Source organism: Hemitrygon akajei, chromosome 6 (assembly GCF_048418815.1).
Source record: "Hemitrygon akajei chromosome 6, sHemAka1.3, whole genome shotgun sequence".
Taxonomy (NCBI): domain Eukaryota; kingdom Metazoa; phylum Chordata; class Chondrichthyes; order Myliobatiformes; family Dasyatidae; genus Hemitrygon; species Hemitrygon akajei.
In genome coordinates this window covers 6,195,769-6,211,456 of record NC_133129.1, presented here as the reverse complement: position 1 = coordinate 6,211,456, position 15,688 = coordinate 6,195,769, and the positions used below count along the sequence as shown (strand labels likewise).

Genomic DNA, 15,688 nt, shown 5'->3' with positions numbered 1-15,688 from the left:
GTCAGATTCTAGAGGTAGAGTGGTCTATTTCTGCTTTAGTATTTTATGGCTTTATGGGCGAAGTTGACACCTGATGTGTGGAAATTGTTTAACAGCTGGTCAGAGCACAGAACCGCATATTCCAGCGAGGACGAAGGACGAGGTTGCCAAGCGCACAACCACCTCGAATGTTCTGTGCAGCCGCTGTAGGTCCTCCTGTGGCCGTTGGAGGCGATGTGCAGCGCGGCTCCTCTTGCCTCAGACTCTTCACTCTTTGGCATATGACCTTTGACTGGTCGCTCGAAGATCGGCGGCGAGGAATTGGCGCGGGAACTGGAACCGTGGAGGCCGTGCGAACTTGAGCACTGTTTCTACCCCTGTCCGAGGCTCCAGAGACCGGTAGTGTTCCTACCCCTGTCCGAGGCTCCAGAGACCGGAACTGTTCCTACCCTAGTCAGAGCTCCAGAGACCTGCAGCGGCCGTCTGGACTCTGGCCCACGGCTCTAGAGACCGGTAGCGGCAGCGTTATCGACACATCCTAACCCCCAACCCGGACTCTTCACCGTACTGCTCAAGAGGCCCAGTCCCCGGCCCCAGCGTCTGACCTCCTACAAGCGGTAGCCGCCGTCCCGGACATCTCGACGCTAGAGCGAACACACAGGCAGCACCATGCCGCCCGTGGTATGTCCCGGGCCCGGCACCAGCACGCTGGACTCGCTGGAAAACGCTGGGCGTCTGATCGACAAACACTTGCAGGACGACCGGCTGTATCCTGACCTTACGGATCTGCTTAACGTGCCGAACTACAGTAAGAATCAAAGGGCCCCATGGCCCGTCCTCACCTGCTGTATTAACGCATCTCCGGCCCATCAAGTGGATTGAAATTAATCTACAGCTCTATGTGCTGATGGATAGAGGGATGTTAGGGTCCAGGTCCCAGAGCTCCCTGAAAGTGGTTGCAAAAGTTGATAAAGCGGTAAAGAAAGCGTGTGATATGTCTGCATTTATGAGTTGAAGCGTTAAGTTCAAGAGTCAAAAAATTATGTTGCGGCTTTATAAAGGTTTGGTTAGGTTGCATCAGGAATATTGTATTCATTACTAGTTGCTCTATAATAGGAAGGATGTGGAGGATTTGAAGCGGATGCAGAAGAGGTTTACCAGGGTCTGGGCTATAGGGCATCTGCTATAATGAGAGGCTGGACAAACTTGGGTTTTTTTCTCTGGAGTGGTGGGCAAAGAACTGGAGAGTTTAACATCGGTAGCTGAGCGAAGGGCGCTGAGTAGGCTACGGTCAATTATGGAAAACTCTGAACATCCTCTACATAGCACCATCCAGAGACAGAGAAGCAGTTTCAGCGACAGGTTACTATTGATGCAATGCTCCTCAGACAGGATGAAGAGGTCAATACTCCCCAATGCCATTAGGCTTTACAATTCAACCGCCAGGACTTAAGAACCTTTTAAAAGCTATTATTAATGCTTTTTGAGATAGTGATTTAGATGCATATCATATTTTTTACTGAGTTAAGTATTGTATGTAATTAGTTTTGCTACAACAAGTGTTTGGGACATTGGAAAAAAAGTTGAATTTCCCCATGGGGATGAATAAAGTATCTATCTATCTATCTATTTTAAAGGATTTTGTAAAATATCGAGAAACCAGGGAGTGTGTTGTTGCCTGAATGTGTGTTCTGGGGTGGTGGTAGAGGCAGATGCAATAGAAGCATTTAAGAGGGTCTTGGGCACATGAATATGCAGAGAATTAAGGATATGGACATGTGAAGAAGAAGGGATTAGTTAAATGAGGCATTTAAGGAATTTAATTAGTTCACAGGATTGTGGGATAAAGGGTCTTTTTAGCAAAGATTGTGGGGAGATTTAAATTGTATTCAGATAAGAACGAAGATAATCTGGCACAGGTTTACAGTTTTGGACAAGGGCTGAGAAGGAAAATGTTTTGAATGTAGTAAATATCAGTGATGTTGAACTTGCTGCTTTATGAGGGTGTTGGAAGCAAAGTCAGATGCCCAGCACAGAAATGTGTTTGCTGTGCTGATTATGAATTGTCTGCAGTCATCTCATTTAGTTGCATTAGGCCTGTATTCCTGTACTATCCTATTCAATTATCTGTTGATAAGATGTAGAATTAGGCCATTCAGCCCATCGAGTCCACTTGGCCATTTTATCATGGTTGATTCCGGATCCTATTCAGCCCCATACACCTACCCTCTCACCATATCCCTTGATGCCCCAACCAATCAGGAATCTATCAGTTTATGCTTTGAATATACCCACGTATTTGGCCTACACCACAATCTGTGACAGAGTATTCCACAGATTCATCACTCTGGCTTAAAAAAAAATTCCTCTTCTGTTCTAAAAGATCATCCCTCCATTTTGAGGTTGTGCCCTCTAGTTTTCAATGAGATCCTCCCTGCATTTTTCTAAATTCCAGTGAGTACAGGCCCAAAGCTGCCTCTGGACTCTCCAATGACAGCACATCCTTTCCGAGATAGGCAGCCCAAAACTGTTGACAGTACTCTCAAGTGTGACCTGACTAGTTTTTATATTCTTATTTCCCTTGAAATGAATGCCAACGTTGCATTTGCGTTCTTTACCACAGACTCAACCTTTGAATTAACCTTCTGGAGGTCTTGCATGAGGACTCCTAAGTCCCTTTGTACCTCTGATGTTTGAACCTTTTCCCCATTTAGATATTAGTCCACACTATTGTTTCTTTTTCCAAAATGTATTATCATACATTTCCCAACAACATTCCATCTGTCACCTTTTTGCCCATTTAAGCCTTGCTGCAATTGCATTGCTTCCTCAGCACTAACTACCCCTCCACCTATCTTTGTATCGTCCGCAGACTTTGCCACAAAGCCATCAATTTCACTATATAATGTGAAATGTAGTTGTGCCAATCCTAACCCGTGAGGAACACCAGTAGTCACTGGCAGACAACCAGAAAAGGCCCCTTTTATTCCCACTTACTGCCTCCTGCCTGTCAGCCACTCCTCTATCCATGCCAGTATGTTTCCTGTAACGCCGTAGGATTTTTTCTTGTTCAACAGCCTCATGTGAGGCTTCTTATTAAATGCCTTCTGAAAATACAAGTAAATGACTTCCATCTTTGTCCACCTTGTTTGTTACTTCGTTGGAGAATTCTGACAGATTTGTCAGATTTAGGTTTGATATTGTCTTTTAAAGTAGGTTTGATATTGTCATCTAAAGTAAAATTGGATAAATATGTGGACAGGAAAGGAATGCAGGTTGAGTGTAGGTCGGTGGGACTAGGTGAGAGTAAACGTTCGGCACAGACTAGAAGGGCTGAGATGGCCTGTTTTCGTGCTGTAATTGTTACATGGTTATATGATGCAATTATACCCACTTCTACCACCTCCTTTGGCATTGTTCAATGGTTTCAGAAGAAAATTACTTAGGCACTTGAAGGACTAAGAGCACAGAGCCAGGATAAGGGACCCAGGAGATCTACCACGTGGCTCCTCTTTGTTGATTTATTCTGTCCATGTCCCTCAAACTTTCCAATTGTACACTTACCATCCTGTAGGAAGATCTTGCACCCAAGGTCACCTTTTAAGTTTTCCTCTCATCATAAAACTGCCCTCTAGTTTCCAGTTCCCCAACTTTTGGAGAAAAGGACCATTCACATCTTCAGAAAACATAGAAAACCTACAGCTGATTACAGGCCCTTCAGCCCACAATGCTGTGCCAAATGTATACTTACTTTAGAAATTACCTAGGTTTACCCATAGCCCTCCATTTTTCTAAGCTCCATCTACCTATCACAGAATGCCTTCTTAACCACAGAGTCAAGCTGTGTAGCAGCTTTGAGTGTCCTATGGACTTGGACCCCATGATCCCTCTGATTTTCCACACTGCCAAGAGTCTTACCATTAATACCATATTTTGTCATCATATTTGAGTTACCAGAATGAACCACCTCACTTACCTGGGTTGAACTGTATCTGTCACTTCTCACCCAGTTTTTCATCCTATTAATGTCCCGCTGTAATCTCTGACAGCCCTCCACGCTATCCACAACACCTCCAACCTTAGTGTCATCAGCAAATTTACTAACTCATCCCTCCACTTCCTCATCCAGGTCATTTATAAAATTCACGAAGAGTAGGGGTCCCTGAGGCACACAACTAGTCAACCTCCATGCAGAATATGACCCTTCTACAACCACCCTTTGCCTTCTGTGGGCAAGCTAGTTATGGATCCACAAAGCAGTGTCCCCTTGGAACCCATGCTTCCTTTCTTTCTAAGTAAGCCTTGCATGGGGAACCTTATCAAAAGCCTTGTTGAAATCCATACACACTACATCTACTGCTCTTCCTTCATCAATGTGTTTAGTCACATCCTCAAAAAATTCAATCAGGCTCATAAGGCATGACCTGCCCTTGACAAAGCCATGCTGACTATTCCTAATCATATTATGTCTCTCCAAATGTTCATAAGTCCTGCCTCTCAGCATCTTTTCCATTAACTTACCAACCACTGAAGTAAGACTCACTGGTCTATAATTTCCTGGGCTATCTCTCCTCCCTTTCTTGAATAAGGGAAGAGCATTCGGAACCCTCCAGTCCTCTGGAACCTCTCCAGTCCCCATTGATGATACAAAGATCATTGCCAGAGGTTCAGCAATCTCCTCCCTCGCCTCCCACAGTAGCCTGGGGTACCTCTTGTCTGGTCCTGGTGACTTATCTAACTTGATGCTTTCCAAAAGCTCCAGCTCATCCTCTTTCTTAATATCTATATGCTCAAGCTTTTCAATCCACTGTGTCATCTCTACAATTGCCAAGATCCTTTTCTGTAGTGAATACTGAAGCAAAGTATTCATTAAGTATCTCTGCTATCTCCTCCAGTTCCATACACACTTTTCCAGTGTCACACTTGTTTGGTCTTATTCTCACATTTTACCTTGCTCTTCACACACTTGTAGAATGCCTTGGGGTTTTCTGTAATCCTGCCCACCAAGGCCTTCTCATGGCCCCTTCTGGATCTCCTAAACTCCTTCCTGTTTGCCTTATAATCTTCTAGATTATAATCTTCCATCATTACCTAGTTTTTTGAACCTTTCATAAGCTTTACTTTAGATTTACAACAGCCTATGTACACAACGGTTCCTTTACCCTACCATCCTTTCCTGTCTCATTGGAACATACCTATGCAGAACTCCACGCAAATATCCCCTGAACATTTGCTACATTTCTGCCGTACATTTCCCTGAGAACATCTGTTCCCAATTTATGCTTCCAAATTCCTTCCTGATAGCCTCATATTTCCCCTTAAACCAATTAAATGCTTTCCTAACTTGTCTGTTCCTATTCCTCTCCAATGCTATGGTAAAGGAGATAGAATTGTGATAACTATCTCCAAAATGCTCTCCCACTGCAGGATCTAACAGCTGACCAGATTCATTTCCCAATACCAGATCAAGTACAGCCTCTTCTTTTGTAGGCTTATCTACATATTGTGTCAAGAAGCCTTCCTGAACACAGCTAACACACCTAACAAACTCCACCCCATCTAAACCCCTTGTTCTACGGAAATGCCAATCTATATTTGGGAAATTAAAATCTCCCACCACATCAGTCCTGTTATTATTACACCTTTCCAGAACCTATCTTCCTATCTGCTCCTTGATATCCCTGATACTATTGGGTGGTCTATAAAAAACACCCAGTAGAGTTATTGTCCCCTTCCTGTTCCTAACTTCTACCTACAGAGACAATCCCTCCATGACATCCTCCTTTTCTGCAGCCGTGACAGCAACTCTGATCAGCAGTGTCTGGCCACCACTTTTTTTGCCTCCCTTCCTGTCCTTTCTGAACCATCTAAAGCCTGGCACTCTGAGTAACCATTCCTGCCCCTCATGATCTCATACACCTCAGCTTTCTACATTGCAGGAAAAACAGTCTCAAGCTATCCAGCCTTACTTTATAACTGAATCCATTTAGTTCTGTAAATATTCTTGTGAATCTCTCTGCCCCCTGTTTGGCTTTATGATATCCCCCCCTATATTCAGGAAACATGGATTTATGAAGGGAAAATCATACTTGACTAATCTTCTGGAGTTTTTTGAGGATGTAACTATGAAAATGGACAAGGGAGAGCCAGTGGATGTAGTGTACCTGGACTTCCAGAAAGCTTTTGATAAAGTCCCACATAGTAGATTAGTGGGCAAAATTAGGGCACATGGTATTGGGGGCAGAGTACTGACATGGATTGAAAATTGGCTGGCTGACAGGAAACAAAGAGTAGCGATTAACGGGTCCCTTTCGGAATGGCAGGCTGTGACCAGTGGGGTACTGCAAGGTTCGGTGCTGGGACCGCAACTATTTACAATATACATTAATGATTTAGATGAAAGGATTAAAAGTAACATTAGCAAATTTGCCAATGACACAAAGCTAGGTGGCATTGTGAAATGTCAGGAGGATGTTATGAGAATGCAGGGTGACTTGGACAGGTTGGGTGAGTGGGCAAATGTATGGCAGATGCAGTTTAATGTGGATAAATGTGAGGTTATCCACTTTGGTGGCAAGAACAGGAAGGCAGATTACTATCTAAATGGAGTCAAGTTCGGAAAAGGGGAAGTACAACGAGATCTAGGTGTTCTTGTACATCAGTCAATGAAAGCAAGCATGCAGGTACAGCAGGCAGCGAAGAAAGCTAATGGCATGCTGGCCTTTATAACAAGAGGAATTGAGTATAGGAGTAAAGAGGTCCTTCTGCAGCTGTACAGGGCCCTGGTGAGACCCCACCTGGAGTATTGTGTGCAGTTTTGGTCTCCAAATTTGAGGAAGGACATTCTTGCTATTGAGGGAGTGCAGTGTAGGTTCACAAGGTTAATTCCCGGAATGGCGGGACTGTCATACGTTGAAAGATTGGAGCGACTGGGCTTGTATACACTGGAATTTAGAAGGATGAGAGGGGATCTGATTGAAACATATAAGATTATTAAGGGATTGGACACGCTGGAGGCAGGAAGCATGTTCCCGCTGATGGGTGAGTCCAGAACTAGAGGCACAGTTTAAGAATAAGGGGTAGGCCATTTAGAACAGAGATGCAGAAAAACTTTTTCACCGAGAGAGGGGTGGATATGTGGAATGCTCTGCCCCAGAAGGCAGTGGAGGCCAAGTCTCTGGATGCATTCAAGAGAGAGTTAGATAGAGCTGTTATAGATAGCGGGGTCAAGGGATATGGGGAGAGGGCAGGAACGGGGTACTGATTGTGTATGATCAGCCATGATAACAGTGAATGGCGGTGCTGGCTAGAAGGGCCGAATGGCCTACTCCTGCACCTACTGTCTATTGTCTATAAAACAGAACTGCACATGAAGTGGTCTCACTAATGTCTTGGTACTGCTGTAAGATGATGTTCCAACTCTTAGTCTCTGCTTTGACTGGTGAAGGCATGCATGCTAAATCCTGTTATCACCACTTTATTGCTTGGTTTACCAATTCCTGGGTACAATGTACTCGTACACTTAAGTCTCTGTCCTTCAATGTTTCCAGTGCCCTGCTGTTTACAGCACAAGTTCTGTCCTTGTGTAACTTCCCAAGATGCAGTATTTTGACTCAGTTAAATTTCATTGCTCAACACGCTTTCCCAGTTGATCTGGATGCTGCTATAATCTTAGATAACTTTATTAATCACAGTAGCATCAATTTTGGTATCATTCACAAAGTAATAATGATACAGTCAACATAAGAACCAAATTGCTAACATGGATGACAAATGATAGGAACCCAGCATGGATCCCTGTGGTCACATGCTAATTCTAATCTGTAAAACAACCCTACATTGGCACACCACTAACTCCTATCACAAGCCAAATGAGTGTCTAATTGGCTAGCTCAGCCTGGATCCCATGTGATCTCAGCTTCTGGACAAGCCTACCTTGTACCATATCAAAGGTGTTGCTAGAGTCCATGTAGACAACATTTGCCATCCTGCCCTCAACAGTCCTCCTAGGCACCTCAGACACTTTTGTGAATTATGTTACCTAGACAGAAAGCTATTCTGACTATTGCTATTCAATTCTTGTCTTTTCAAATGCAAATCATTCCTTCCCCTGCGAATCCTCTCCAGCAAATTTCCCACTTGCGATGTGAAGCTCACTGACCTGTACTTCTCTGGCTTGTCTTTGCAGCCCTTCTTAAATCAGGGCACAACATCAACATTCTCTATCAATATTTTAGCTGTGACCTATTATGTGCTTGCAGACTGCACAGGTGGAGAAGTGGATACTGAGGAAGGTTGTCACAGTTCAGCAGGATATAGACCAGTTGGAAATATAGGCAGAGAAATGGCAGATAGTGTTTAATGTGGATAGATGTGAGGTGATGGATCTTTAGGAGACTGATAATACAGCCCATCTTGCCCATACTAACTAAGGTGCCCACCCAGATTTGTCCATGTTTGACTAAGCAATTAAATGGCAGGACACTTTGGAGAAATGATATACAGAGGGAATTTCAGCTGAAAGTCTATAGTTCTCTGAAAGTGGCAGTACAAATGGTGATAAAGAAAGCATGTGACATTTGCCGTCATCAGTTGGTTATTGAGTATAAAAATTGTGGAAGTCTTGTTGTAGCTAATAAAGCTTTGGTCAGGCCAGTATCTTGTGGTGCAGTTCTGGTCATATTACGGGAAAGGTGTGGATTTTTGGAGAGGATGCAGAAAGGTGAGTAGTGTTAGAGGCAGATACATTAGGAACATTTAAGAAACATTTTAGATAGGCACATGGGTGATAGAAAAATAGAGGGCTATGTGGAAGGGAAATGTTAGATTAAACTTGGAGTATGTTAAAAGCTCAGCACAATATTGTGGACCAAAGGGTTTGTACTGAACTGTGATGTTAAATGTTCTAGGAGGTTCCCAAGGATGTTCCCTGTAAATGACAGTACAGCTGGCCCTTCTTATTCGTGGGGGATTGGTTCCGGGACCCCAGCGGATACCAAAATACGCAGATGCTCAAGTCCCTTATATAAAATGGCTTAGTATTTGCATATAACCTATGCACATCCTCCCGTATACTTTAAATCATCTCTAGATTACTTAAAATGCCTAATACAATGTAAATGCTATGTAAATAGTTGTTATACTGCATTGTTTAGGGAATAATGACAAGAAAAAAAAGTCTGTACGTGTTCAGTACAGGAGCCACCATCACAGCTCTTCTGGGAATGCTAATGCTGCCTCGGCATCAGCTTATCCCGATTCTCCTGTGATCTTTAAGTTCTTGAGGCTGTAGCACTTTACATAGCTAGCCAGCCATCCCTTACTAGCTTTAAACTCCTTCCTCTCACTCACAACACAAGTAGCGAAGGAACGAGATGCTCAAATAATGAGTAATACTTTTAATCATTTCTAGATTACAGTACAGGCAGGCCCCGGTTGCATATGAGTTCCATTCCTGAGTCCGTCTTTAAGTCAGATTTGTACGTAAGTCGGAACAAATACATCCGGTATTATTTAGCATCAGTTAGTCAAATGTTTGTCTCAGTATATAGTATATATTTTACCTTTCTATGCATATAAAACACTTAAGAAATGTATGTATTCCAATAATTAAACCACTGCGTTGCTCAGTAATAATTGTAGCTTTCATCGGGGCAGGGCCTTTCACATGCTCCATTATTCTCACTTTATCCTTTAAAATTGTTCCGATCATTGACCGACTGTAGCTTAATGCTTTTCCAATGACCGATGGCGTTTCACTCTTTCCAAATGCTTTATTATTTCTACTTTATTTTCAATTGCGATCGCTTCCCGTCAATGCAACAGAAACACTGCGGGCGGCAGGTCCTGACCTGCGCCGGTTCCCGAGGTCCGCTGGGTCCTAAGGACCACAGCATTGAATTCCCCGGGTGTTAAACTGCACCACACTGAGACAGGTTAAATGGGACAAGTGTGGGCTGTGCTGGGTTTGGGTATTTGATCCTCCACAATATTTTGCCTGGGAATTTAAACTGGAGATAGCAGTGTCTTTTTTTATAAGGTTGAGTTGCGAGCTCGACATCAACCCGGCAGGGGAGCGGTCTGTCACTAAATCGAACTTGGGAACCTTCATTGTCTAGCCCGGTGCTGATCTGACTGTGCCACAAGCCAGAACAGGTGGGGGGTGGTGGGGTCAGGGTGAGTCTTACTAAGAAAAATTTAAGCCAAATACTCAACACAGTGTTAGACACTCAACACAGTGTCAATGGCAACGACTTAAAATGGCGGACGGCATTCTCCTTACTCGGTTCGTAAGTACGAGTTGTCCGTAAGTTGGACGTTCGTAACTCGAGGACTGCCTGTGCTTATAATACCTAATACAATGAAAATACTATGTAAATAGTTGTTACACTGTATTTAGGGAATAAGGAGGCTTTGGAGGAGGCTCAATAATACTAAAGTCAGGATCTGTGGAGGTTGAGGGCTGAGGACATCTTTGGCAAGTAACATGCACTTTTCAAACGATCTGAGATTTCTACTTTCTCGGCGAGAGATAGCACTTTACACTCCCTCTTAGCCTTTGAGGAATTGCTTTGACCACTTACCGGTAATTGCTTTTTAGGAGCCATTTTTTCACAGAAACAAAAGTAGCGACCGAACAAGACGTGAGGCGAACGGTGCTCAAACAGTGAGTGCTGGAGAGAGAATTTCTGGGTTTTCCCAACCCGTGGTTGATTGAATCCGCACATGCGGAACTTGCGGATAAGGAGGACTGACTGTATTCATCATGAGGAGTTTTACAAACTGGTTTTCTCTGGACCATTAGAGCTGAGGGTGATCTGACAGAAGTTTAACAGAACTGAGATACATAGGGTAGATGGTGTTTGTACTTGGGAGAAAATGCCATATAAGAGAGGCCATAGATTTAAGGTAAAAAGGGCAAATTCCAAAGGAAATTCTCCAGGTAAGTGTTACTACAGCAGGAAGTTGTCAGGGGAGGTGTTGGAAGAAGTTAGATAGCAATGTTTACGAGGTATTTGGATGGATGCTTGAATATGCAGGGAATACAGTAATGTAAGAACATGAGGCATAGGAGCAAAATGAGGCACTTGGCTCATCGAGGCTGCTCTGCCGTCCCATCAGGGCTGAGGTATTATTCCTCTCAATCCAATTCTCGTGCCTTGTCCCTGTAATCTTTGACACCCCGACTAAGCAGGGACCCATCAGTTTCTGCTTTAAATATACTTACTGACTTACCCTCCACAGCCATCTGTGACAGGGAATTCCAGATTCACTGCCTTCTGGCTAAAGAAATTCCTCCTCATTTCTGTCCCTTTATTCTGAGGCTGTGCCCTCTAGTCCTAGACTCACCCACTATAGGAAACATTCTGTCCACATTCACTCTATCCAGGCTTTTCAATATTTGATATCCCTCCCTCCTTCTTCTGAACTCCTGCAAGTACAGACCCAGAGCTATCAAAAAATCCTCCTAAGTTAACCCCTTCAATCGTGGAATCATTGTCGTGAGCCTCCTCTGAACCCCTTCCAATGCCAGCATATCTTTTCTTACCTAAGCAGCCCAAAACTGCTTGCAATACTCCCAAGTATGGTCTGGGCAATGACTAATAAAATCTCAGCATGACATCCTTGCTCTTACAGTCTAGTCCTATAATTTCCTTTCTTCTGCTTCTGTCCTTTCTTAAAGAGTGAAGTGAAATTTGCAATTTTCTTGTACTCCGGAGCCATTCCAGAATCTACTGATTCTTGTAAGTTCATTTTTAATGCCTCCACAATCTATTCAGCTACCTCTTTCAGACCCTGGGGTATAGTCCAACTGGCTCAGTTGACTTGTCTACTTTTAGACCTTTCAGCTTCCAGGAACTACATTTACTTCTGCTCCCCGACACTCTTGAATTTCTGGCATACTGCTGGTGTCTTCCACAGTGAAGACCAGATGCAAAATATTAAGTTTGTCCACCATTTCTTTGTCCCCCATTACTACCTCTCCAGCATCATTTTCCAGCAGTCTGATAGCCAGTCTCGCCTCTATTTTGTTCTACATATTTGAACAACCTTTTGGTGTCCTCTTACAGTATCGGCTGGCCTACCTTCACATTTAATCTTTCCTCCTCATATTGCTTTATTTGCCTTCCCTCGGTTTTTAAAAGCTTCCTAATCCTCATTCAGGTGGATGTTCAGGAGCAGCTTTTTCCCCTCTGCTATCAGATTTCTGATTGGACATTCAACCCATGAACATTACCTCTCTGCCTCCCCTTCTTTTTACACTACTTATTTAATTTAACTTGAATTCAGGTTTATATATTGCAATGTACTGCTGCCGCATTACAGCAAATTTCACGACATGTGCCAGTGATATTAAAGCTGATTCTGATTCTGAAATTGGTATCATCATTGACACAGAGGAACATGATCCTATTCTATATTCGTTCATTTTTTCTAATTAATTATTATTTTGCTTTTTCTGATCAATTATTCTTCTCACCATAGATAATCCATCGCTATCAGGGATGACTGATATGGATTATCCACTGCAAGGACCCGGTCTGGTTTCATTACCCAATCTCCCAGAGATCAGCCCAATCCGGAGAGTACCACTCCCTCCAGAATTGGTGGAGCAGTTTGGACGTATCTTTCTGTTACTGCAACATGATTGACTTGCCAAGACTGAGTGTAGTTTGTGGTCCTGGTTTTACTGTCTCTCTTGCACAGATATAGATGTCAAGTTAGTTATGCATGCTTAATGTGATAATGTGCTTAAACGTGCTGATGCATGCTAGCACATGTGGATGTGCCTTGATACACTGACATACATATTCACACATGCCAACGTCAACACAATTTTATCAATAGTGAAACACCTTAAACTGTCTTCCGTAAATGGTTCAGTATTGAGTTCCTTGGTTCAATTTGTGAACCTTCAGAAAAACTTGTTATATGCTTACATCTTGTACTTCAGATATGCAGTGCAATTGTATGATGGGTGTTTTTCCTGAGATTTTCAAGGCATGGTTGACCATTGACAGTGACATCTTCATGTGGAACTACGAGGATGGGTAAGTAAAGCATTGAGATAATATGGCAGTGGAGTGATTTTTGAATGCATAAACATATTGCAGGCAAAGCTAGCCATTTAAATTCCTCTCTGAAGATGGAGAGCACCTCAAACCATTGCACTACTTGTGAAGGAGTTATAGGAATGCTTTTAATTTGGGAGCTGTAAGAGTTCAATTGTTGACTGTCCTGGGTGATAGAAGTTTGAGGTTTGTGAGAATGAGTTCTAAGTATTTCATCACATTCAGACATTTCTAAGCAGTTTATGCTACAAGAGGAATAGAATTTTCTGCCCTTAAAAGCCTTCTGCACCATTGTAGGGAAGGATCACTTGGGGAATGATGGTAATTGAATTGCAAGGCTTGCTAATGGATAAGATGAAGAAGCAATTTTCATTTGGAATTCTGAATGAAATAAGGGCCAGCTTCACTTGACAGAGAAGAGCCAGGTTGAACAGTACCTTGAAAGATAATGTTAAAGATAGATTGACTTTATTGACGGGTGAAAACTGCAAGAACTGGAGTGAATTTGAAGAAAGAATTAAGTTGAATAACATGTAAAGCCATTCAGAGCTTCAGGCTAAAGGTAGTATGCTGAGAGGGGAGAGCAAAGGGAAAATGAATTGCACAAAGCAAATAATAAAATGAGGCAGTTTTGCTGAAATGGAACTCAATGGTCTCGTTCACCATGCATGTAATATGTTTGATACAGGCAGGGCAGGCTGAAGGGCCTGTTCTTGTGCTGGACTATTATGTTCTAAGTCAGGCATGGGCAAACTACGGCCCGGGGGCCATATGCGGCCCGTTAAGCTTTTTAATCCGGCCCGCAGAACTTGATGAAGTTATATTAATAAACCTTGTTAACGTTTTTTCCCTGCAATTCTGGCGTTTTCCCAATAGATGACGCACTCTATATACATTGACCTTTGTTGAGGTGCAGCGTATTATTCCACATTTGCGCTTTACTCTTTGACCTCTCACCCCTTCTGTAAAGATGAGTGGAGCTAAGAAAAGAAAAGTGGATAGAGAATGTCGGGTGTTTAATAAGGAGTGGACAACTAAATATCTTTTTACCGAACACCGATCAACTGCTGTATGCCTGATATGCCAAGAGACTGTGGCGGTTTTTAAAGAATATAATATCAGCCGTCACTTTGCCACAAAACATGCCAACTATGCTAGCAACCAGTCAACGAAAGAACGGGAAGCTAATGCTCAGAGGTTGGCTGCTAATTTACAGGCTCAACAAAATTTTTTTCACCGTTAAACTGCCATTCATGAGTCAAGTACCAAGGCGAGTTTTATGCTGTCATTCAAATTAGCAAAGGCCAGCAAGCCTCTGTCTGAAGGCGAGTTTTTAAAAGAATGTATGGTGGAGACAGCAGGTGTATTGTGTCCGGAGAGCAAAGACAAATTTGAAAAAATCAGTTTATCACGCAGGACAGTGACTCGCCGTGTGGAACTGATAGATGAAGATATAACCAGCGACTTAAATAAAAAGGCAGAGTCGTTCACGTTATATTCATTAGCACTGGATGAAAGCAACGATGTAAAAGACACTGCTCAGCTCCTCATTTTTATCTGAGGAATTAACAATACTTTTGAAATAACGGAGGAGTTTTTGACAATGGAGTCTCTGAAAGGAAAAACACGGGGAGAGGACTTGTATGACCGGGTGTCTGCTGTCATCGAAAATATGAAGCTCCCTTGGAGTAAACTTATCAACGTCACCACAGATGGATCTCCTAATTTGACAGGGAAAAATATCGGCCTGCTGAGGAGAATACAGAATAAAGTGAAAGATGAAAATCCTGACCAGGATGTTATTTTCCTTCACTGCATCATCCACCAGGAATCTCTATGTAAATCGGTATTACAGCTGAATCATGTTGTGAATCCTGTCGTAAAACTTGTCAACTTTATACGTGCAAGGGGACTTCAGCACCGTCAGTTCATCACGTTCCTGGAGGAAACTGATGCGGATCACCAGGACCTACTTTATCACTCCTGTGTCCGCTGGTTAAGTTTGGGCAAAGTGTTTCAACGAGTATGGGAGCTCAAAGAGGAGATCGGTGCATTTTTGGAGTTACTGAGGAAGGCCGGCGAATTTCCTGAGCTGAGCAACAAGAGCTGGCTTTGTGACTTTGCGTTTGCTGTGGATATATTTTCACACATGAATGAACTGAACGTGAAGCTACAGGGGAAGGATCAGTTTGTGCATGACATGTACACAAACGTGAAAGCCTTTAAATCCAAGCTGGCTTTTTTCTCCAGGCAAATTTTGAATACGTTATTCACTCATTTTCCCACACTAGCCACGCTGGAAGAGGCCGGCGCAAATGTGAAAAAATACAGCGAGTCACTGGATGCGCTGCACAGAGAATTCTGCCGTCGCTTTTCTGATTTTGAAAAAATTGACAAGTCACTTCAGTTGGTGGCCTGTCCCCTGTCACAAGATCCTGAAACAGCACCAGAGGAGCTACAGCTGGAACTGATCGACCTTCAGTCTGACCCCGTCTTAAAAGAGAAGTTCAACTCTCTTAAACTGAATGACTTTTATGCTTCACTTAGTAAAGAGGTGTTTCCAAACCTCCGGAGGACGGCACAGAAGATGCTGGCGTTGTTCGGCTCGACCTATTTGTGTGAACAGGCGTTCAGCG

At 43.1% G+C, this 15,688-nt stretch overlaps 1 protein-coding gene across 2 annotated transcripts in view; it reads left to right on the top strand.

The window, feature by feature from the left end:
- The first annotated feature begins 264 nt into the window (after positions 1–264).
- The window catches only part of nup155 (nucleoporin 155), a 278,025-nt gene continuing 262,601 nt past the window's right edge, over positions 265–15,688 (top strand). The window contains exons 1-3 of one of the 2 annotated variants that reach the window (XM_073047830.1): positions 265–787; positions 12,466–12,603; positions 12,935–13,031. In XM_073047830.1, coding sequence (XP_072903931.1) covers positions 649–787; positions 12,466–12,603; positions 12,935–13,031 — 374 coding nt within the window. In that variant the 5' untranslated portion in view covers positions 265–648. The remainder of the gene's footprint in view (positions 788–12,465; positions 12,604–12,934; positions 13,032–15,688) is intronic. The other variant, XM_073047831.1, reaches the window with a different exon arrangement.